Source organism: Bidens hawaiensis, unplaced genomic scaffold (genome assembly GCF_021521415.1).
Source record: "Bidens hawaiensis isolate Kalapana, Puna unplaced genomic scaffold, B.hawaiensis_p1.1 tig00005823_1, whole genome shotgun sequence".
Taxonomy (NCBI): Eukaryota; Viridiplantae; Streptophyta; class Magnoliopsida; order Asterales; family Asteraceae; genus Bidens; species Bidens hawaiensis.
The window spans coordinates 1,280,839-1,304,331 of NW_027491384.1; the positions used below are offsets into that span (position 1 = coordinate 1,280,839).

General features: G+C 36.4%; 1 protein-coding gene and 2 pseudogenes across 2 annotated transcripts; 2 read left to right on the top strand and 1 right to left on the bottom strand.

Annotated features, from left to right (window-relative positions):
- LOC143630823 (G-type lectin S-receptor-like serine/threonine-protein kinase CES101) lies at positions 1–4,918 on the top strand (annotated as a pseudogene). The gene is made up of 9 exons (XR_013153243.1): positions 1–202; positions 360–437; positions 1,463–1,636; positions 1,761–1,868; positions 3,525–3,709; positions 3,794–4,004; positions 4,079–4,316; positions 4,395–4,545; positions 4,610–4,918. The product of XR_013153243.1 is annotated as a G-type lectin S-receptor-like serine/threonine-protein kinase CES101 (transcript).
- A 7,345-nt stretch (positions 4,919–12,263) lies between these two features.
- On the top strand, positions 12,264–13,441 carry LOC143630778 (uncharacterized). Its single transcript, XM_077099693.1, has one exon. It carries the CDS (start codon positions 12,287–12,289, stop codon positions 13,406–13,408), a length of 1,122 nt encoding a protein of 373 aa, XP_076955808.1. The 5' UTR covers positions 12,264–12,286; the 3' UTR covers positions 13,409–13,441.
- Positions 13,442–15,819: 2,378 nt separating this feature from the next.
- On the bottom strand, positions 15,820–18,642 carry LOC143630779 (G-type lectin S-receptor-like serine/threonine-protein kinase CES101; annotated as a pseudogene).
- Positions 18,643–23,493: the final 4,851 nt, after the last annotated feature.

Below are 23,493 nucleotides of genomic sequence, written 5' to 3' on the forward strand. Positions count from 1 at the left end.
ATGGAAACCCACGTCCACGGTGAGCCACCGCGAGATGCCGGAGACGAAGATGAATCACAACCTTCACCGCATAGGGTTCCATTTTGGAACCCGACAACAACCATAATCAACTACCAACCAGACATGCAGAAAAGGTTCGGTAACGATATCTCCCACACCGCGGGCAAATCGACAACATTACGTAGACGGGAGGATGGTGGCGGTAGTAGAAGGCATAGCCTTGACCATTGAAATAAAGAGAAAATGGTAACCTAAGATAAAGAGGTGTCACCAAGGATTCCAAAACGGAAGCCAAAATATTTCATGAAGTTGGAGAGAGAATGCATTTGTTTAATAAAATAGATATTAACAATTTTCAGACGTGTACATGTTTTGTCCGAAGAGAAGTGACGTGGCCCGAAGTGTACACTTGCAACCCAAAGAACACAATGAAATAGGTATATATTATGATGTATAGAATATATGTGCTTAAGTACAATTCTAAAGAAACAGTAGATATGTGTCTTGTAAAGAAGTTATAATTTAATATATATAATAATTAGATTGGTTTGTGACAGTGAGTGAAAAAATATTGGATTGGGTTGGGTTGGGTTATGTGTGTGAAAGAGATAAATTATTTTTTTAATTAACAAATGAAGTGGGTTGTGATAGTGGATGGTCTTAGAGCATTCGCAATCAGTCCATCAAAAAATGCGAGTGAAGTTTTTATAACGTAGGGAGTGGCTTAGGGAGTTGTGAGTGAATGAGAAATGTAGTGATTTTTCTGTATATTTGAAAAGTTAATGTTCACACCTTATAACTTTTAATGTATTTTTATTTTAAAAATGGTTGTGAGTGAAGGAAAACGAAATGGTAATGATAAATGTATAAAAGTATTATTTAATTGATAGGAGAAAGAAAATGTAATATTTTTAATGTAATTTTGAATTTGAAGATAGATATTAGATGTGAACAAATAAGATGTAGCATTTAATCTCAAGAAAATGAACATTTTGGTTTGTAACATGAATACCAAGGAAGAAAAGAAGATAGCATGTGTAGCAAAACGTAGTTATGAGTCTTAAAATTATATATAGTGAACATCATCATCATCATCGTACTCAATATATCCCGCCAATAACAAAGCTATGGTATGGTCTGAGGAGGGTAAGATGTAGACAGCCTTACCTCTACCCCATAGGGATAGAGAGGCTGCTTCCAGTGAAACCCTAAACATCATCTCTTTAAATTCACTCATGAATAGTTACATTTTATCTCCCAATCATTTACAAGTCACAACCGGTCTACATAATATGAAAAACACACCAACATATTGTAGAGTATATATTGTGAATGCTCTATCTCTAAATCCAAAATTACACTAAAGCACACTATATTTTCTCTCTGTTTTTTAATTAAATAATATTTTTTATACATTTATCATTATCATCCTTTACTCTCAACCACTATTAAAATACATTAGAAAATTGTATGGTGAGATGCTGGAATGATTGCGGTTGTTTAGGGTTTGTTACTAGTAGCAATGGAACTGGTTGTATTCGATGGACAGGAACCAAATCGGTTAATAACTTTTTGGTTAATCCACAACGGAATTCAGTTACAAAGTATGTGCTTATTTCTCCGGATCCGAGCAGTGGTGAGTAATTCAGTTACTGCTTGTTGGTTAATTGTTATGCATATAGATAATTAGATATCGCGCACTATATTATTATTCATAGATAGCTTAAATGTGACAGTAATCTCAGATTCTTTCTACACAGGAAATGCTAGTGTCTTGATCTGGGCACCCATTGTTGCTGGCATTCTTCTACTTATCTTTTGCTTCGGTTTATTATGGTATTTTAAGAACAGAAAGCTTAAACGAGACGGTATAGCAGTGTATACTGATGTTAAATCTGTCTACTTTTGAAGTTTATATCTATTTCCCTTTTTAAGGAATCATTTGATTGTAGATGACGCCCAATGTTGTGGTAACTATCGAGGAATCAAACTACTAAGCTCATACTATGAAGCTATGGGAAAGAGTGATTGAGGGTAGACTTAGACGAGAAACTCAGGTTATGGTGAACCAATTTGGCTTCATGCTGGGTCGTTCCACCACAGAAGCAATACACCTTATAAGAAGATTGATGGAAAAGTATAGGGAGAAGAAGCGTGACCTGCATATGGTGTTTATTGACCTAGAAATAGCCTACGACAGTGTGCCACGACAGGTGCTTTGGGTGTGCTTGGAGGGTAGAGGAGTACCAAGGAAATACATAGAGATAATTATGGATATGTATACCAGGAGTGCAACAAGTGTTCGTGCACAAGCGGGGGATACTGAGTTCTTCCCCGTAGGGGTGGGTCTTCACCAGGGGTCAGCGCTGAGTCCGTTTCTTTTTGCAGTAGTCTTGGATGAGTTGTCAAAGTCGATTCAGGGGACGCTTCCGTAGTGCATGATGTTCGCAGACGATATTGTGTTACTTGCTGAGACAAAACAAGATCTAAACATGAGGCTTGAGGAATGGCGAACAACCTTAGAGACAAAAGGTTTATGGATTAGTCGATCTAAGACGGAGTACCTACATTGTGATTTTGGTGGGGTAAATGACAATGAGGACGTACAGATCACCATTGAAGGGCAGGTGGTTCCGCAGGTAACGAAGTTTAAGTATCTAGGATCTTTTGTTCAGAGCGATGGGGAATTAGACAGTGATGTGACCCATCGAGTCCAGGTAGGATGGTGTAGATGGAAAGCAGCCACAGTTATATTATGCGACAAGAGTTTCCCAACTAAACTAAAGGGAAAATTTTATAGGGTTGCAGTTAGACCTGCAATGCTATATAGAACAGAGTGTTGGGCCATCAAGAAGGCACAAGTGCGGAAGATGGAGGTAGCAGAAATGAGAATGCTACGTTGGATGTGTGGACACACAAGGTTAGACCGAATAAAAAACGTTGTGTTTCGGGAGAGATTAGGGGTAGCGAACATAGCAGACAAGATAAGAGAGTGGAGATTGAGATGGTTTGGACATGTGAAGAGAAGACAGACGACGAGTCCTGTGAGAACCGTAGAAAATATGATTATAGAGGGGAAGAGGGGTAGAGGACGACCTAAATTGACTTGGGACGAAAGGATTAGGCATGATTTGATAGACCTAAACCTCTCCGAGGACATAGTTGAGGATAGGAATTCTTGGAGAAGTAGAATTAAAGTTAAGGATTTTTAGAAATAAACGATTACCCTAGGGCTTCTATTTTCCTTTTTTGTCACACACCATAATAATATTTTCTTTACATATATTATTATTATTATTATTATTAATGTTTATATTACTGTTGAACTTTGATTTATCTGTATTGGTTCATACATATGTACTTTAGAGCTGAGAGTCTCTCTGGAAGCCACCTCTTTATCCCTTTGGATAAAGGTACGGTGTGCCTACATCCCACCCTCGCCAGACCCTACTTATAGCTTCGCTGTTGGTGGGACTACACTGGGTATGATTGATTGATTGATTGATTGATTGATTTGATTGTAGATGAGAGACAAAAGGATGATGATAACCGACGTTTGCTTGAACTGATGGATTCAAGTAATACTGAAAGAGGCGGTAGAAAAGGAAATGATATGGTAATATACAGCTTTGGTGATATAGTAGCAGCCACATATGATTTCTCAGATGAAAATAAGCTTGGACAGGGCGGTTTTGGGCCTGTCTATAAGGTATATTTGTGTTTTTAATGTAACACATTTTTTTAAAAATGTTGTTGTTGACAAAGAAAATATTTAATGTGGTTATGACGATAGGGGAAAGTTAGTGATGGACGAGAAGTTGCAATTAAAAGGCTTTCAAGAACATCAGGGCAAGGGCTTGTGGAATTCAAGAATGAACTCATACTTATTACCAAACTTCAACACACAAATCTTGTTCGGGTTCTAGGTTGTTGTATTCATGGAGAAGAAAATATGTTGATTTATGAGTACATGCCCAACAAGAGTTTAGATTTCTTTCTCTTTGGTAAGAAATATATCAAACTATATGTCTATTATTGGTTTGTTTTATCTAAGTTGTTAAATTAAATGACTAAACAGATGAAACCAGGAGGGCAATACTAGGCTGGCCAAAAAGATGGAACATCATTGAAGGAATCGCTCAAGGATTACTTTACCTACATAAATACTCGAGAATGCGCGTTATCCATAGAGATCTTAAAGCTAGTAATGTTTTGCTAGATGAAAACATGAACCCCAAAATAGCTGATTTTGGTATGGCACGAATTTTCAAACAAGACGAGACCGAAGCAATGACCAATAGGGTAGTTGGTACATAGTATGAACAAACGCTCACACATTCAAAATTTAAGTTCTAATTAAAATTTATCGACTCTAATTCAGTTACATTATGTAGTGGTTACATGTCTCCATAGTATGCAATGGATGGAACTTTCTCAGTGAAATCCGATGTCTTCAGTTTTGGAGTCTTAATCTTGGAAATCGCGAGCGGAAGAAGAAATACAAACATCACTCATCTTGACAAAACGGTCAACCTTATTGGATATGTAAGTCTTGTTTGACTCCAAAGTCAAACAGTAGCATGCATAACTAACTTTTGAATGATTTTAGGCATAGGAGCTGTGACAACAAGAGGATGCATTGCAATTGCAGGATCCAATACTTGGTGATAGTTGTGTTGTACACCAATTGTTGAGGACTATTCATGTTTCACTTCTTTGCGTACAAGAAAACGCAGTTGATAGACCAGAAATGTCAGAGGTGATATCTATGCTTACTAATGATACTATGATGTTATCTGTCCCGAAACGGCCGACGTTCTTTTTTGGTACAAATGTGTCTAGGTCACCCTTAGTTGATGAGAATATAAAGGGTGGCTCAGTAAACAATGTAACTATTACATAAATGGAGGCTCAGTAGCATATTATAATAGTGTTTTTTTGGGTCATAGACCTGCTGATTTAAAGTGTTGTAAAAAATATAGTGGTAGACATTGGAGCTTAATGTGTATTAAACAACTTCTGTTGGAACATGTTTACTTGGGATTTTTTGTGATGTTTTCAGGTGGATTAAAACCAAGGAAGTTACTAGGCGGATAACTATGACGGATTCAAGCATTCTCAATAGGCGAAAATTAGGCTATGCCTAAATAGATAGGACAAAAGATTGAGTCAAGATTTAGATCATAACGTATGAAAGGTTATGCAATATGTTCTTTTAGTATAGAGTGCACAAAATTAAACTGGTCTGCATATATAACTTGCAGATTAGGGACAATAGATGGTAATATATACCATATCGGGTCAAATGCCACTTAAAAGAAAATATAAAGTAGGAGGGATTTATTTTAAACAATTGAAAACAGGAGGGGCTAATTAAAACTGAAACTCCACACACACACACATATATATACTGTATATATATATATATATATATATAATGAGACGGTAATGAAACTTTAAACCACAACAAGGCTTTATGGAAAGGGGTTTCGAAGCTTCGCGATGACGCGGTCTGACAAGGGTCACGCTTCCCGCCACGTGTCCCCACGTGGCAAGGCTAGGGTGACACTGCAACCCTACGTTGCGATACGCGACGGGGTTCTTTCAGGCCATCGCGTATCGCGATGGCATGGCGAACTCAACCTATAAATAGGGCTAACCAGCCCTCATTTCTCACACCCCAACTTTCACAGCGCTCTCCTCTCTCTAAAAATCACGCTCTCTCTCTAAAACCTCGTAAACTGTGCAACAAGCTGACGATACCTCGAAGTACGTGCAACAAACCGACAACATTATATTGAAGGCCGAGCCATCCCGAGACGACCCAAAGTTCCGCCTCGATAAGCGTGCCGACGAGTATTGAAGACCGACGAACATCGTTTTGCGTGCCAAGAAGGTGTTGATCAAGAAGTTCAAAAAAACAAAGAGACGTCGAAGTGCTGCCCAAAGTATCTATCGTTTTTATAAGCAAAGCAAAGCAATGTAGGCATAATGCCAGAGTAAAATAATAATATAATATTAAAAGGGCTTAAAACCCTAAGTCGAGGATATACTCGATACCTCGAAAATACCAAAAGAAAACATAACAAAAAAAATCTAAAAGAAATGGATATAAATATAATGTGATTCTTTGTTATAAATGTTATTTAAGTTTATTATTATTATTCTTAAATAATAAGAAAAGAAAAGTATACGTTTCTTCAAAAAGAAGAAACGTATTGTTTAAAGAAAAGTAAAACAAGTAAAACTAAATGTTTAACATGTAAAAGAAAAGAAAATATATTTTAAACTAAATGTTTAAATAAAGAAAAGTATTTGAACTAAAGGTTCATAAAAGAAAATATAATCGAGGTAAAGATTATACAAACAAGACTAAAGGTTTTAAGCCGGATTAAAGATCTGGTATTGATAAAAGGTTATACTTGTACTATAGGTGTGGGATAGCGAAGAAAGGAGATGTAACATCCCCAAAATTTCGATCCAAATTTGACAACTTAGGAAAGTTAAGGGATCAAAAATAATAACAAAGACAAGTCATAAGAAAATATTAAATAAAGAAATATAAGAAAAATAAGGAAATAAAAATATTTCGTAAGTTAAGTTTACTTACATGAAAGAAATTCCATCCCACGTTGAAAGATGTAAGAAAGTTGAAGCATTCAACTAAGGTATAAATAAGGAAAATGGAATCCATCCTACATGGAAAGTGGTAAAGAAATTGAAGCTTTTTATAAGAAATAGATTTTCCATAGTAATATTCTTTTATGAATATCATGCACCAAGTGGTCCTAGCGGAGGGTGCGTAGCACCTGACGCGCACGCGCTCGGGCTCGGGCGAGGACGATGGCAACGGCGACGGCGAGGCGTTGGGCGCAATGTGGCGCTTTGATGGCGTACTTTGCACTTCGCGGCTATGGACCCATCGCGCTACGCGATGAGTCCAAGGAGACGACCATCGCGTACCGCGATGGGTCGTGATGAGTCAGCAACACGTGTCGCACTCCGGCGACACATGGCAACACACCAGGACACGTGGCAGAACGGGTCAGGCCACATGGCGACACGTGGCGTGACCTCAGGAACCGCGACAGCGGGAAAAGTAGGACCCATCGCGTACCGCGATGGGATCCAAAAACGGCTATAAAAGGGAGGGCCGCGGGCTCATTTCCCCTACACACCTCTCACTCTCTCTCTAGAAATTCACTCTCTTTACCTCGGTTTGCGTGCCGAACACCGTTTTACGTGCCACCGACCCGACAATTATCACATCGTAATACGTGTCAAATACCCGGTGTTTCCTTGAAGTGCGTGCCACTTAAGAAACCCGACATTCAGTCTCGAAGTACGTGCACGACCCGACGACTGAACATTGACTCGATTTGCATGCCAAGAGGAGTTGATCAGAACGCCTCGATAGACGTGCATAGAGTAGAAGTGCTAGCCGTATAAACTTAGGAACATCTAACTCCGAATACCTGTGCGAGGTAAGGGGTTCTGCCTAAGTTATTATTTTATTATTATAAATGGCTTACACTATAGTCGAAAGTATAGCCGAACCTTAGATTATGATTAAAAGTTATATAACTTTTCTTAAGCAAAGGTTATAGTTAAATAGTATTTCTTTATTATTAAGAAATATAATATTTAAATAGAAAGAATATAAAGTTAATATTTCTTCTTGAAGAAGAAACATAGTATGAAAATAATAAACAAACAAAGGGACTAAAGGTCCAAATGTTTTGAATAAACAAATGTTTTTATTAAGGTTAAAGCTATACAAAACAGACTAAAGGTCTGAAGCTAGATCGCTGATCTAGTTATTTATACAAAGGTTATTCTCGTACTATAGGTCCGAGGTAACAAAACAAGAAGAAGGAATCAGAAAACAGGAATCAGTAACATAAACTGATTGTAAACAGAAAAGGTGAATACGCCCCAAACCTTTTATAATGAGTCTGAATGTTTGCATAGGATTTACGAATCCTTAAAACTTTGTGTACAACAATAAGGATCGGACACTCTGATTAAGAGTATACATGTGTCTGGATCTAAACATACATGGTGACTCGGCATTTCCCCGAGGCCATGCATATCATCAACATGCCTCTGAAGGTCTACAGGACTGTTCAGAGAAATGATATTGTGTATATATATAATCATACATGGTACTTAGGGTAATTTGATCCCAATTTAGTTGAGTGCCTAATGAGTAGTCACAAAGGTATTATAAATACATAAATAACAAACCATTATGCCTAAACAGTTGATTATTTGATACTAATAAACAAACACACACACACACACAAACATTGTTCGTTAAATATAAAGGTTGACATTGCACTTATAAAGATAACTAAACATTGCACTTAGTTCATCAAAAAATCTAATTACTACTTATTATAGATTATAAGTACTAATATATACATTAATGAATATGCATAGATACATACACATATACACATGCATAGACATATACACAATTACATACATATATGCACAGACACACATACACATACACATACACACATACTAATATGAAATGACACTTATGCCCCTGCACAAATACTTACTAACTATTCACATAATTTCATTATATATATAAAATTATAATCCCATCACGATACGCGATGGGTCTTCAGGCACTCCCATCGTGTATCGCAATGGGCCCCTTCACCATCAATAAAATATTCTTTTCATCTTTTCACGTGATGGACGTACCGGGTCTTCATCCCGTGCCTCAACAAGCCCAAATTAACAGCTTTAATGCGTGTGACCCGAAATACAATACACGCGTATGAAGTACCAAAGTTCCCACAATAAACGAATAAAAATAGTTAATAAAAGAACTTAAATATATACAAATTAACCAAAGGTATTGAAAAAGAGATTTTAGAGTCAGCGTTATTCACCAGCTTTGTGCTGACGTATTTTTCCCCCATGTTACAGGGAAAACAAGAAAGGTTAGAACATACAAACAAGAAGGAATAGAATATTGGAGTTATAGTCATTAGATGCTATCTGGTGGCTCAGATATTTTATTGCAAAATATTACAAAGGGTTATGTTTTCTAAAAGAAATGTATTGTAAACATTGAACGGGTATTTAAACCCAACTTTTTAAGTTTTCAAATATAATAATAATTTAAAGACTTCCGCTATAAACCGCAACTCTGATTTATATACAAAACAGGTACCAACTTGTGGTCACACGCCTAGGCCCCTAAGTGAGGGTGTGATAGGAGAAGACCGATCAGTGTATTGAAGCTGATCCTTTGAAAAGGTGAATACGCCAAACTTTATAAACTTGTATTAATCGAGTCAAACAAATAAATGATTACATGAGATTACGTACTCTAAAACATTATAAACAAAAGTAATCGCTAGCCTTCAGGCTGTCGTGTACGTTTGTTTGGATCCTTACATATGTGGTAAAAAGTCGGTGGGCACACCGCGCCACACCTGGTCATAAGCCTCCGTTACGATGGGCCGGACCTAAGTTACGTCCGAGTGAGGGTGATCAGGTGTATACGTATGGTACCTAAGTAATGTCGAACGCTGCGGTGTTTGCTGGGGTGTTTTGTGTGTAACTTAAGTTTATAATTGTGTTTTTTTATAACTTGATTATTCCTAAGCCACGATTGGCCGGACCTAAGTTATGTCTCGAGGGGTAATCAAGTAAAGAAAATATTCTATACGTCATCTTATGTCACATCCCCCGACCCCTATACCATGGGAGGGAAGTCGTGAACATTGATTGGTGGTATCGGTGTTTATTAAATTATTTTGCAGCAGAATATTTTTATCAGAACCGTAGTTAGAAAAATGATCAAAGTTATAAAACACACCATTATTATTATTATTATTATTATTATTATTATTATAAACTGAGAATTTAATTCATTTTGATACAAACATAAACTTTATAGGGATAAACTCTAATTTACAAAACACGTTTTTTTATTCTGGTGACAAGCCATTTAAGCTTTGATCAACAAGAAATACTGGTGAGTACATTCATTTGTAATGACACATTTTACATCTACATCATTAAGATGTTTTATATCTGCCTGCTTACAAATTACCGAAAGGTACTTGTCACTCGACCATATCTATGACTGTGGTCATATTACTTATTGGCTAACACTTGTCCAATAAGTAACGTGTAATAGCCCAGTAGGCAAGCCTTGTATACAAAACCCCACAATACCAGTAGTAACAATTCCGTAAGTCTGCAGAGACTTAATTACTGCAATGTATTTAAAATACTTAAAAATATATTTGAAAACATTTAGACCATCTGCCATGAGTTTTATAGGTTTTGAAAATTATTATGACAGTGTTGGAAAAGCAGTTGTCTCACGCAAATATGAGTTGTACAAAAACTCGAATGTCTCACCTTGCAAGTTTATAATTAAAGAACGCTTCCTGGTATTAAGCACCTAGGTTAAACACAATGTAGATGACACAATGTCTTACCTTAATAGGTAGAGCTTTTGGATTCACGTATATAAGTTTCTTTCGACTGGATAGAATATCGCTATGACACTCGGGTATTATACCATCTTCTTAATTTATGTATAAGAAAATTTCAGGGAGAAAGAAAGTTTTGGGACGAGGAAGAATGTCCCGTTTCCAACCTATTTATAGCAATTTCTGGAACCCGTCGCGATACGCGATGGACATACACAAAGGTCATCGCGTATCGCGAAGAACCTTATAGCATTGTCGAGTCAGCCCTAGGCATGCCACGTGGCACGCCACATGGCATGCTACGTGTCTCGTCTGCGTAACCTCCACGTCGCGTATCGCGATGTGTTACCTTAATAGGTCATCGCGTATCGCTAAGCCGCAACGTTTCTGGATAATTTTTACACGTCATCGTGTTACGCAATGAGACTAATCCAAACCTTTCTTTTGTTAAAACAAATAAATGCTTCTTTTGTAAACTTTGACGAGAATTTGATACCTCGTCTTTTGGAAACCACTTAAATATAATGTAATTTATTATTATTTCCGCTGTAAACCTCTGATTTTTATTAAATTACAATTGTGGTACCAACATATGTGTCTTACGTCTAGACCGTGGCTTGGAATATGACACTTAGTTTCCTACATGGCGGTGAGGTGGAGGGGCTCCACAATGAACAGTCTAATTTGGAAGGATCTAGTTAAAAAATTCAAAACTATATGCTTTGAGTGAAATTGTGAGGGCCTAATTTTATATACAAGTATTTAACCTTAAAATTTTGGGTTTCAATCCTTTCGGTTGACCAGGCTGAATTTAGTCAAAATTTATGGAATACGACTTGTGAAACCTATTTATTTAAACAAGTCAAATAAGTTATTCAACTATGGTAGAAACATAACATTGTCGGTTCTAGCCTGGACGTTGCAACGGTAAGTCAACGTGAATTGTCAATATTTGTTATGTTCGTTCTGATATCAAAAATAAAGAAAAAGACATTGAAAAACATAAAACCCCTTCATTTGACAATGAAAATTTTTGGATTTGATCCTAAACAAAAAGTACATTTACTAGAGTAAAAAGGAAAAATAATTTACTCATCCAAAATGATTAAATAAAAACAGTAAACACCTCTCTCTCTCGTTTTTACATAAAAAAAATATGTTTCAGTGCTTCATCTTTTCTTTTTCAAATATTTTGCTATAAAAACTAAAAAGCCTCTTCATTTCACAATTTCCGTGTTCCGCTCAACAGACAGGTTGGTTGTTCACACGAACCCTGAGTTCAATTGGACCCATTTTCGTCTTTTTGGTTAATTCTTTCTTCATTTTCCAAGTAACTGTCTTGATTATGTGGAGTTTAAGGTTTATATTTATCGGTCTTAAAAAGAATTGTTGCGTCATTGTGGGTGCACATAACCTGTTTGATAAAACGCCCAAGTGAATTTAAGCTTTGGCCTTTGCTTTTTTTTTTTTTTTTTTTTTTCTTGCGTGGTTTAATTTTAAACTAGGGGTGTTCTTCTCCTTATTTAATTGGGTTTCGGGTCGGGTTTTGAAGGTTGGATATGTAACCTGATAACCGAAACATTCTACATTCGAGTTAAATGGTTCTTGCGTTTATTGAGTCGGTGTAATTCGGGTTTAGAATGTTGGTGTATAATTCTAATGTTAAGTCAAAACTTGTATATTATCTGTGTTCTATGACTGGAATTAGTTAGTTTATAAAATTTTAATAGATACTTATAATTGTATTTCATGTTTGATCCAAGTTTATCTATATTATCCGTGTCTAACTTCAAGGATTGTGTTTTTGCAGGCTGAAAATGGCCAATTTGGTTAGATTCCGTGTCAGTGATACGCGATTAGACTCCTCAACAATACCAACCTTAACAGCGGTTGTAAGAATATTTAGACATTATCATTTTAACACGAACCAAACTCCTAAAACCCCAGACCCATTTGCTTCGGTTCAGAGTGCTTCCCGAAATATTGTGGCTGTTTTCTGGGACCTGGACAACAAGCCTCCAAGATCAGTATCTCCATTTGATGCTGCCATTAGGCTGAAAAAGGCTGCAGAGTCATTTGGGCCTGTTCGGTACAAGATAGCCTATGCTAATCAACATTCATTTGATTATGTCCCACCCGTGATCAGGGAACATAGGAGAGATAGGAGAACATTAAACCAGCTAGAAAATAAGGGTGTTGTTAAGCCTGTAGATCCATACATATGTCGTGTTTGTGGGAGGAAGTTTTATAATAATGAAAAGCTTATTAATCATTTTAAGCAAATTCATGAGCGTGAACACCAGAAACGAGTGAGTCAGATTGAGTCAGCTAAAGGTAGTCAAAGGGTGAAATTAGTGGGAAAATACTCGATGAAAATGGAGAAGTATAATAATGCTGCGAGAGATATTTTAACTCCAAAAGTTGGGTATGGATTGGGAGATGAGTTGAAACGGGCCGGATATTGGGTTAGCGTGGTTTCAAATAAACCGCAAGCTGCAGATGTGGCATTGAGAAACCACATGGTGGATATGATGGATAGGAGGCAGATGGAGTGTTTGATACTTGTGTCGGATGATTCTGATTTTGTGGAGGTTTTAAAGGAGGCGAGGTTGAGATGCTTGAAAACAGTGGTTGTGGGTGATAGCAATGATGGGGCCCTCAAAAGGGTTTCTGATGCTGCGTTTTCATGGGAAGAGATTATCATGGGAAAGGCTAAAAAGGAAGCAGTATCTGTTGTGGGGCGGTGGAAAGATCGTGATATTTTGAAAAGGTTGGAGTGGACATATAATTATAACAGGGAGAGGAAGCTATATGGTTCATGTTCTGAGGATGATGATGATCTGGATGTGAGTAACTTAGTTTCTGATAAAACTAAATCGGATCAAAGTCGAGCTTGGTGGAAACTTGAGTCAGATTCAGATGCTGCTGCATCTTCCTGATTGGTGGAAACATGTTTTTGTGAAGTTAATAGCTTTATAGTCGGTGGTCACTGACCACATGAAGCTTAATAGATTCTGCTGCTTGATAGGTTGTTTTTATGAATTTGATAGTTTTATAACCAATGATCATTATGTGAAGAAGATAACCACTAGAGGCTGAATAGATTCTGATAGTTAATGCCAGCCAACAGGCAGCTTGTTAATCAGGTATGCCCTTAACATAATTTGAAGTTTATATTATTACCTAATCAGGCATGCTTTTATGTTGCATTTAAAACTTGTTATTTATGTTATCGTTTCTCTCTCTGTGTGGTGTTTGGTACCTCCCTTTTGTGTATAAACCCACATTTGTGTTTCTAGTTTACTTTGTCTATGGATATTAATGTCTGATGAAATGCTTTCTTTCTTTTTCGGTTTTATGGAATATGGACGATGTGGTTTTTGTGGACTCAAAGTAAATGCTTTGCAAAAGCCCATGTGTGACATGCAGACTGCTTACCGGACATGCAAACCATCTGGTTATAGTTTAATACTTAAAACACCTTGCATGTGAGTTCATCTACCATATAAAGTTTTTATCATATACCTACTCAAAATTTGAAATAACATACATTCATACCGTATCAACAAGTTTTAGCTCAGATCCTACAAATGGTATATGGCTGATGACGCATATTCAGTCATATACTATTGAAGTTTAATCATAAAGTTGGGCTAAGTAATATGAAAGTATAGTTTTAGTGTCTTATATGTAATTGTAATTAGTTAAGTGGTCTTTATGTAAACTTGTTAGGTTATTACGATGTACTCTAGTCGTTGCAGCGGTTAGAAGGCACCAATTCATGATGTCAAAAGTGTCGATGTATGTATCAATATTCACAAAAAATAATCATGCATATTTTGTCAATTCTTGTTTGTTCAATTCCCGTTCTATAAAATCGTTCACATCAGATTATGTATGTTGAAATTGCTTCTTACCAACAAATGCTTGTCTTCTACACATAATGTTCGATTTTTTATGTGAATGCTGACATCCTAAAGTTTGTATCCTATACCCTTTATGCTGCATAAACTTGTTTCCTTGGTTTGTACATGTCATCATATATATGTTAGATTTTAGTGATAATGTATTTTAATGTGTTTTGTTTATAGTAAGTATATGGCTTGTAACAGTTTAGAAGTAGGTTTACTTGCAAAAATACGTGCGCCTTGCGTGCTTGATGTCTGCACCTTTGTCACCATAGGCGAAAATCGAAAATGCAGTAAGTGTTCATACGATTGCTTCTATGGGGTGACGGTCGCAGAGGGCGGCGATGGTGATTGTATTTTTGTTGTAGTCAGTGAAAAATTTTGTAAAAAAGATGTTTCGTGGAAAAGTGAAGAAGATCGTAGGTGAAGAATAATAATTATATTATCTATTTATATGGAAAGCGAAGAATAATATATTTATGATCTTTTGGTGTTAACTTTTGGATATTTAATGCAGGATGAAAAAAAAAGGTTTCAATAATTGTATAATTAATTTAGATAGTTCATAAGCTCGAATAAGCTATTTAGGCTGTCTGGCCGCTGATTTGAATTCATGATTACGTGCAAAGAATGCAACTGCAAAGGAAGAAGATGGTGGTAGTCAAGAAGCTGAAAGCAAAGCTGATGAGATGGACATCCGTGAAGTTGCCAGCGAGGTGAAAAAAGTTGAATCAGATGTAGCTGAGTCAGCGAAAGAGGCTGAATGTGAAGCCAAAATCTGAATGCAAAACTGATGGGGTGGATAACACTGAAGCTGCCAGCAAGGTGAAGAAACTTGATTCGGATGTTGCGGAGTCCGCAAAAGAAGAGACTGAATGTGATGCCAGAAAAACTGAAATCAAAGTTGATGAGGTGGAAAACAATGAAGCTGCCAGCGAGGTGAAGAAACTTGAATCAGCTGATGCTGAGTTAGCGAAAGAAGTTGAAACGGCTGCAACAGTTAACTCATTTCAACAGCTTTCAAGTACCTAAAATGCTTTTACTTGAACTTTCGGGACGGGATTTTCAAGTTCAGTTTTCCATTCAGGCCAATCACAAAAGGCGACCAGCCCAAATTCCCATCTTTCAGTTTTGATACCAACGGAAACTCGTCTCCATCTGGGGCTGTTAGAGACACAAAACAGGCCACCACTGAAGGAACCATCATCAACACAAACACAGCTTCTATAAAACAAGTTGAAGTTAAAACAGGTGAATAAAAATAAAAAGGCAGTTTTCGCAGCCGATTCTATATTATATGACTTTATCGATGGCAGTTGGATTCTACCCTGCTACCACAAGCGGCCTCCCCTCACTTCAAAGTTTCATATCTTTGCAGAATATGTTTACATCATTGCAAATGGAAATACTTTACAACTATAGATAAATATCACATCATACTAAAGTGTGAAGAAAAAAACAATAAATGAAATGTTTATTAAAGGAGTTTCCGAGCGTGAGATCAATACGTGCTAGACAATATTACATAAAGCCAATATAGTGGTAAAAATGATCATACAAAAGCGGCTACCTTTAAGCCTTAACGACCCTCCAAAACACTGATGGTAGTGTTGTTTACAGAGCAATCTTCCGGTTTGATTTGGTTTAAAGTTGAATTTGACTCGACCCTACTAGCAAAGAATGCTGGTTGTTTTGGAGTAGGCAACAATAAGGTGTCATTGAGAAGCATGGAGATCATATCAGAAGTTGTCGGTCTATCCATCGCGCGTTCTTGTACACAAAGAAGTGCCACATGACAGGTCCTTAAGAATTGTTGTACAACACGACTACTTCCAAGTGTTGGATCCTCCAACCCCATTGCATTCCCTTGCTGCCAAAGCTCCCACGCCTTAAAACATTTAAAGTAACTTATTATCCAATTTTATGTTCATATTGTCTGGTTTAAGAATTGTAAATAGTATGTGGAAGTTATAGAAAAGGTGGTGTTAACGAAACTTACGTATCCAAGAAGATTGACTGTACGATCATGATAAAGGAAGCTACTATTTCTTCTTCTACTGACAATTTCTAGGATCAACACTCCAAAGCTGTAGACATCAGACTTAATGGGAAATGTTCCTTCCATTGCATACTCTGGAGACATATAACCACTTAACACCAAATGTGTATTAGATTTCAAGAAACACATATATTTTCCTAGAATAAAATCCAAGTTAGTGTTTGAAACGAATATCTTACTATGTTCCGACCACCCTACTAGTCATTCCCACAGTCTCGTTGTGACTGAATATTCTTGCCCTACCAAAATCTGAAATCTTCGGGTTCATATTCTCGTCTAACAAAATGTTATTAGATTTTAAATCTCTATGAATAACTCGCATTCTAGAGTATTTGTGTAGATACAACAAACCCTGAGCAATTCCTTCAATGATGTTGAACCGTTTAGGCCAATCCAACTCAGCCCTTTTGTTTTCATCTAAAATACAACAAGAGACTATTATATTAATCAATACAAAATGGCTAAAGCAGGCATATGCGCTTAGGTTACACATACCGAAGATGAAGAAATCTAAGCTTTTATTAGGCATATACTCATAAATCAACATTTTTTCTTCCCTGTGAATGCAGCAACCAAGAATCCGAACAAGATTTTATGCTGGAGTTTGGCTATGAGAACCAGTTCATTCTTGAATTCCATTAGCCCTTGCCCTGATGATCTCGAAAGCCTTTTGATCGCAGTCTCTCGTCCATCGTTTAGTTTTCCCTGTTAACGTAGTAAATTCACGGTATCTCTTGTTAATGCACTTTTTCAGTATCACTTTCCATTATATGGAGTTGAGACACTGGGTTGATAGAAAGTAACATCACCTTGTAAACTGGTCCAAAGCCGCCTTGTCCGAGCTTATTTTCAGGCGAGAAATCACTGGTGGCAGCCATGATAGAGGCAAAGCTAAACAATAATAGATCTCCATAAGGGCCATCACTCTCAAGCTGATGTATATCATTGAAGCTTTCAGATGTTGCTAGCTCTAGAAAATATTCATCTCTCTTCCTTCTCTTGTACTCTATAATCCGTATCAATGATATCAGTAAAAGAACCAACTTGGTACACACATTAAGTAGATTTAAAGCCATCATATGTACCTTTTTGTTTATGTTTTCGCTTCTTCATATACCATAAAAGCCCCATACCTAGGAGCAATGGTACAACAGTGAGTGCCCATATCAGTTTCATGTTTTTTCCTGTTTGGTTTCCTAGATAGTGACCTGCATGTTCTTGGAAATCAGGCCCCAAACCCAAACACCAAACACACGATAGTAAAACTATACTAGTCTTACTCATATACTTCTCTCAGTTATAATCTTATACTAATTATTAATTAACTCAAGCTAGATATACAACTTTACGCATTAAAATACTAATTAATTAAACTAAACTTGCACTTAACCCATTCAATTTTCTTTTAACTCGTTTCAGAATTATCTTTCAACATATGTTTGGTGAATATAGGCTGCAAAGAGAAGAGAGAAACATGTTGGGAGATTCTTACCTGTACTTGGGCTATTAAGACTCTGGGAACTGATCACATACCTCCTTGTATAAAATTCATCACCCTCATCGACATAAAGGTTATTGTTCCCGGTCCAGATAACACAACCGGTTCCATTGGTGTTACTGCTATTAAACCCGACACAGCTGCAATCTTTCCTACACTTGACAAAACAATCACTAATGCTTAAGCTCGAGTTATGATCAGTACGTTTTGTTGTCATATGAGGAACAAACTCTCCCTTACGATAACTAAAATTACCATCCCTGCACATGGGGTAACTTGAGTCCATGCAACCATTACTTGAGTTGTACCCGTAACACCACTCAGGGGTCAATGCATTGGAAATATTATGATTTGTGATCTGCCCTTGCGGTGTTAAAATCCACATGGGAAAAGGGTCAGTTGTATTCTTATAGGCAGGATCTTCTATGTAGCTAAAGTATCGATCTTCATTGTTGTAGACAGAAGTGAGAATATATTTAGATTGTCTGTCTCCGTACAATAAGAACATATACTCGAAGGTTTTAACGTGCAGTACGGCTGCCCTCTTCTCCGAATCATTAATCTTTGATTTGTTTCATCGATGGGTTCCCAACCCAAAGTAAAAGCTCCCGAATCGGAGATATTATCAGTAAGCCAAGAAGTCAAGGTCCAGTTGTGTCCTGTTTTCGTGTGGTACCCAAGCTTCATACCGGGTAAAAGCACATTGGTTGGGCGATCAAAACTCTGCCACAAAACCCTTTTGTTCATCTCATTTACTAGACGGAAGTTACCGGTGTCTTGCAGTCACCTTTGGGTCTGGACCAGCTTCAACATCAGTAATTGTCATCAGAGTTGTCCCATATCAAGTTTCCTTTCTCTAGGTCGATACCGAGGGCACATGAGCTGGATAATACTGGTGATTTAGGATTGGCTACCCATACTTTCCGGGCTTCAGCATCACCCGTGTACCAAATTCCCAAGTAATATCCATAATAATCGTCACCAAAGAACCCTAACGAGAACTTCCCGTTGAGGGAGACAAGCGTATCAGAAGTTGTGAGATCTCTACCAACTCCCAGTGTTACAAATGTATGATTAGGGGGGCAAAATCTGATCATACGGGGATTCCCATCAAAGAAACCACAGCGTTGATTGGCAACACCTACAAATGTGAACCAAAATCATATCGTAATTAGTGTACTGCATGTGCTTTTGTTGTGGTTCTTGAGTCCATAGAAAAATTTAGAGACATTTCATTCATAATCTGAAGCAAAGACATATGACTCGTTTATATAATTAATTAAAATCAAATTACCAGACCCATTACTTGAAAACTACTCAAAATATTATGCAAATATGTTAATTATGCCTCCCATGATGACCCTCGATCTTGTGCATGCATGGGCTATATGGATGTGACTACAACGCACACTTGCTTACCATTACAGAACAAGAAGAAGATACCGACGAAGAAAAGAAAGCTTTGAATAAATTGCTTCATTTGATTAATTCACTGTTGGCTGGTGGTATACTGGTTGCAAATTAATTTTGTTCTTCAGATAAAAGAATATTATTGAACGCCATTGACCTCGTCAACTATACCCAACTTTTTAAAAGGTTTTTAAATATTGTTGGTGATTCCAGTATTTGTTTAATAATATTCTTTCGGCGTGCTGTCGGCTCACTTTACATTATTTCTCTCTCTAACTTTTTAAACAAGCTTTCCTTTTTCCGTGGTGTTTACATTTGCTTTTAGATAGTGTAAACTGCAGTTATCATGCATGTTTGTGGGGTGAAACTTAAAAGCTTTAAATCTTTTATAATGGTCCTTTTTTTTTAAATGATATCTTTGATTCAAGAAAAGTTTGTATCAATGTACATCAAGTCTTTAGACTATGTTTATCAACAATCCAACCCAAACTTTTTAATATAAAACTAATTTCTCTCTCTTCCATATATACAACCCAACCTAACCTAATCTAATTTTTCACTTTTATTCACAACCCAACTAAACCCAATTATTTTAATACATAATACATATATATTATTTATGTTTTAATTTGTTATATAAAATCTATTAAAATTAAAAAAAACATTTGTTGGATTTAACAAGATTAATACCTCATGTATTAGTTTCAAGACTAATACTCCGTGTATTAGTCACAGGTCCATGAATAATATTAAAAAATACATGTTTTTAAAAATGCTCTGTTTTTAATAAATTTTATATCAAAATGCTCATAAAAATAAACTAAACAAAACTGTGTTTTTAAAAATTTAAAATAAGTTAAATATAAAATTAGTAAAGAAAAATCAAATTGTAATGAAAAGAAATTATGTAAAAGAAAAAGAAGAAGAAAATGAATATTTAAATGATTGAGGTCATGGCCTGGGTTGACATCTCGGCCAGGTCGTTGGATTAATTTGAACTAATAGGTTTTTTCAATTATCAAATAGTGTTACAACCTTATAAGAGGTTGTTGATAAACCTTATGGCTAATAAAGTCTTGAGTCAATTCTATCTTTTGCATAATCATATTCTTAAAAGAGTGCTTTAATATATAATTTACTATAAAACGATTATAATAAAGTGGCAGGCAAACGGGCAACAAGCTGCGTCGCAACCCCTTTTGAATAGCAAAACCAATCCTGCTAAAAACGAAGCTTTGGGACCTAGAAGCTGAAGAGGTTCCATGTACGACATGCTGAACCCTACTAAAAAAATTCACAGCCTCTGGAGCCAGAAAACCAAATGTATCAAAGGCAAATGGTAGAAAGACATGTAGATTATCTAAACAACCTTTCTCGTGTTTAACAACTTTGCCTGATTCAGCCTTCAACGCAGCCTGACCCACAATAAACCCACGGTCCCTAAGCCCAACAAGAGGAGACACTCCTGTAAGATCCACAAATGCGTGTTTCCCCCCTGCCCACCCGAACACAAGAATATCAGCTGGTCGTAAAGTAGACCTCCCTTCAAGAGCATCCGTGAGAAAGTTAATAGGGGCCTCCTTTTTAGCAGAAATCTCTGCCCATTTAAGAACATCATATAGAACATCCCTAACCAAATCATGTATGTATTTAAAACCAGACAATTCTTTGCAATGCACCTCATGGTCACCAAAATAATCCAAACATACCATGCGACAAATTGGGCAAGGCTCATCAGTCGGGAACATATGGATCATTAACCGGTACTTAAGGATAGCCCGATACTCCAAACCCGACATACGTTGGCCTAATCTTTCAATGGGGATGACCGTTAGAAAATTCTGAGTCCTTCTTTGTAATCGTGACGCCGTTGTGAACTCAAAGTTTGCTTTTCTACGAAAAGACCACTATAACCTTGCAATTTGCAACCTTGTGGTTTTAAATACATGCAATTTAGAGCCTCGGTATGATAAAATATATTCCCTCAAACAGTTTAAACCAACCGAATGTTGACTTTTTATGGCTGACTATTTTTGAACCATTGACTCAAATTCACGCACCTTGTTTGACCTCTAATCTTGATTATGTATATGGTTAACCAATTGAAACACAAATGTTGACTTTCCTAAATCAAACTATGACTTTGCACAACATTAACCAATTGAAACACAAGATTTGACTTTCCTAAATCAAACTGTGCATTTGCACAACATTAACCAATGAGACAGAACATTTTACTTTCCTAAGTCAAATTGTGCCTTTTAAGAATGAAGCTGAATATACTCAAATGCATACAACACATACACATATACATACCTACATACACCCATCCACCCACCCACACCCACACCCACCCACACACACACATATATATATATATACATATATATATATATATACATATATATATATATATACATATATATATATATATATATATAAATACACACACATAAATGCATGCATATATGTAAACACACACACATACATATAGCATACATATAAATACATAAATAACAAACCATTATGCCCAAACAGTTGATTATTTGATACTAATAAACAAACACACACACACACAAACATTGTTCGTTAAATATAAAGGTTGACATTGCACTTATAAAGATAACTAAACATTGCACTTAGTTCATCAAAAAATCTAATTACTACTTATTACAGATTATAAGTACTAATATATACATTAATGAATATGCATAGATACATACACATATACACATGCATAGACATATACACAATTACATACATATATGCACAGACACACATACACATAAACACATACTAATATGAAATGACACTTATGCCCCTGCACAAATACTTACTAACTATTCACATAATTTCATTATATATATAAAATTATAATCCCATCACGATACGCGATGGGTCTTCAGCACTCCCATCATGTATCGCAATGGGCCCCTTCACCATCAATAAAATATTCTTTTCATCTTTTCACGTGATGGACGTACCGGGTCTTCATCCCGTGCCTCAACAAGCCCAAATTAACAGCTTTAATGCGTGTGACCCGAAATACAATACACGCGTATGAAGTACCAAAGTTCCCACAATAAACGAATAAAAATAGTTAATAAAAGAACCTAAATATATACAAATTAACCAACCATCAACTTTCATATCTCATACTTTTATTCTTTTATATTTCATACTTTTTTCTTTCATATTTCATGCATACTATCTCTACGTTTTAAAAAGCATTTTGCCCTACTCCCTCGAATATTAATTGGGTTCAGTCCACTTCCATGGATATTATTAGGGCCCGGTCCCTTCTTCCATGGATATTATTAGGGCCCGACCAAACAAATAGAATAGGCCAAACGAATCAAATCAAATAGGTCAAGCGCATCGAATCGAGTTTAGCAAGCGAATCGAATCGAATATTAAAATGAATTGAATCGAGTATTCAAATGAATCGAATCAAGTATTTAAACGGATCGAGTATTCAAACAAATCGGATCGAGTATTCAAACAAATCAAATCGACTTTCTTCCAAATGAATCAAATATCTAGAATTCGATTCAAAACTGGTTTTTCATGCACTTTTTGTTTCAATCATTTTATTTCATCCCCTAACGACTCGTTTCACCAATATAACGAGTTCCTGTCCTAACAACTTCATTTTCTTGATTTTACTCGGTCCGAACGTCACCGGTTCGTCCCGGTTAGCACCTACTAACTTTTTACCATAAAGTTTATGTTTTCCTTGCATCTTATGGTCTAATTTATTATCCTACTCATTTTCATGGCAAACCGACCTCAAACACTTAACTTTTTCATGAACCGAACACTACTCATTTTACCCAAACCAACTAACCCATTTATTAGTTAGTTCATTACTTTATCAATAATCGTGACCTGATTTATCATCCTACCAAGTTTCATGAAACTCCATACACGAAAAGTAAGTCTTTTCAATAAAAACATACATATGAGGTTTATGTTCGAAATCACTCGAATAGCCCAAAACTTTATCAAACGAACTCGGAATTGAGTGATTCAAGCGGCCACGAAACCATTTTACCAAGATCTATGAATTCCTATGCTCTCCATCGCCGAAAACTGCCTCTACAGTCTTCGATAAGGCTGAACAGTCGCCGGAAAACTTTATTTTTTAAA

What these genes read in the sequence shown, in the direction of transcription:
- LOC143630778 (XM_077099693.1), top strand. Translation starts at nt 12,287, where the DNA reads ATGGCCAATTTGGTTAGATTCCGTGTCAGTGATACGCGATTAGACTCC.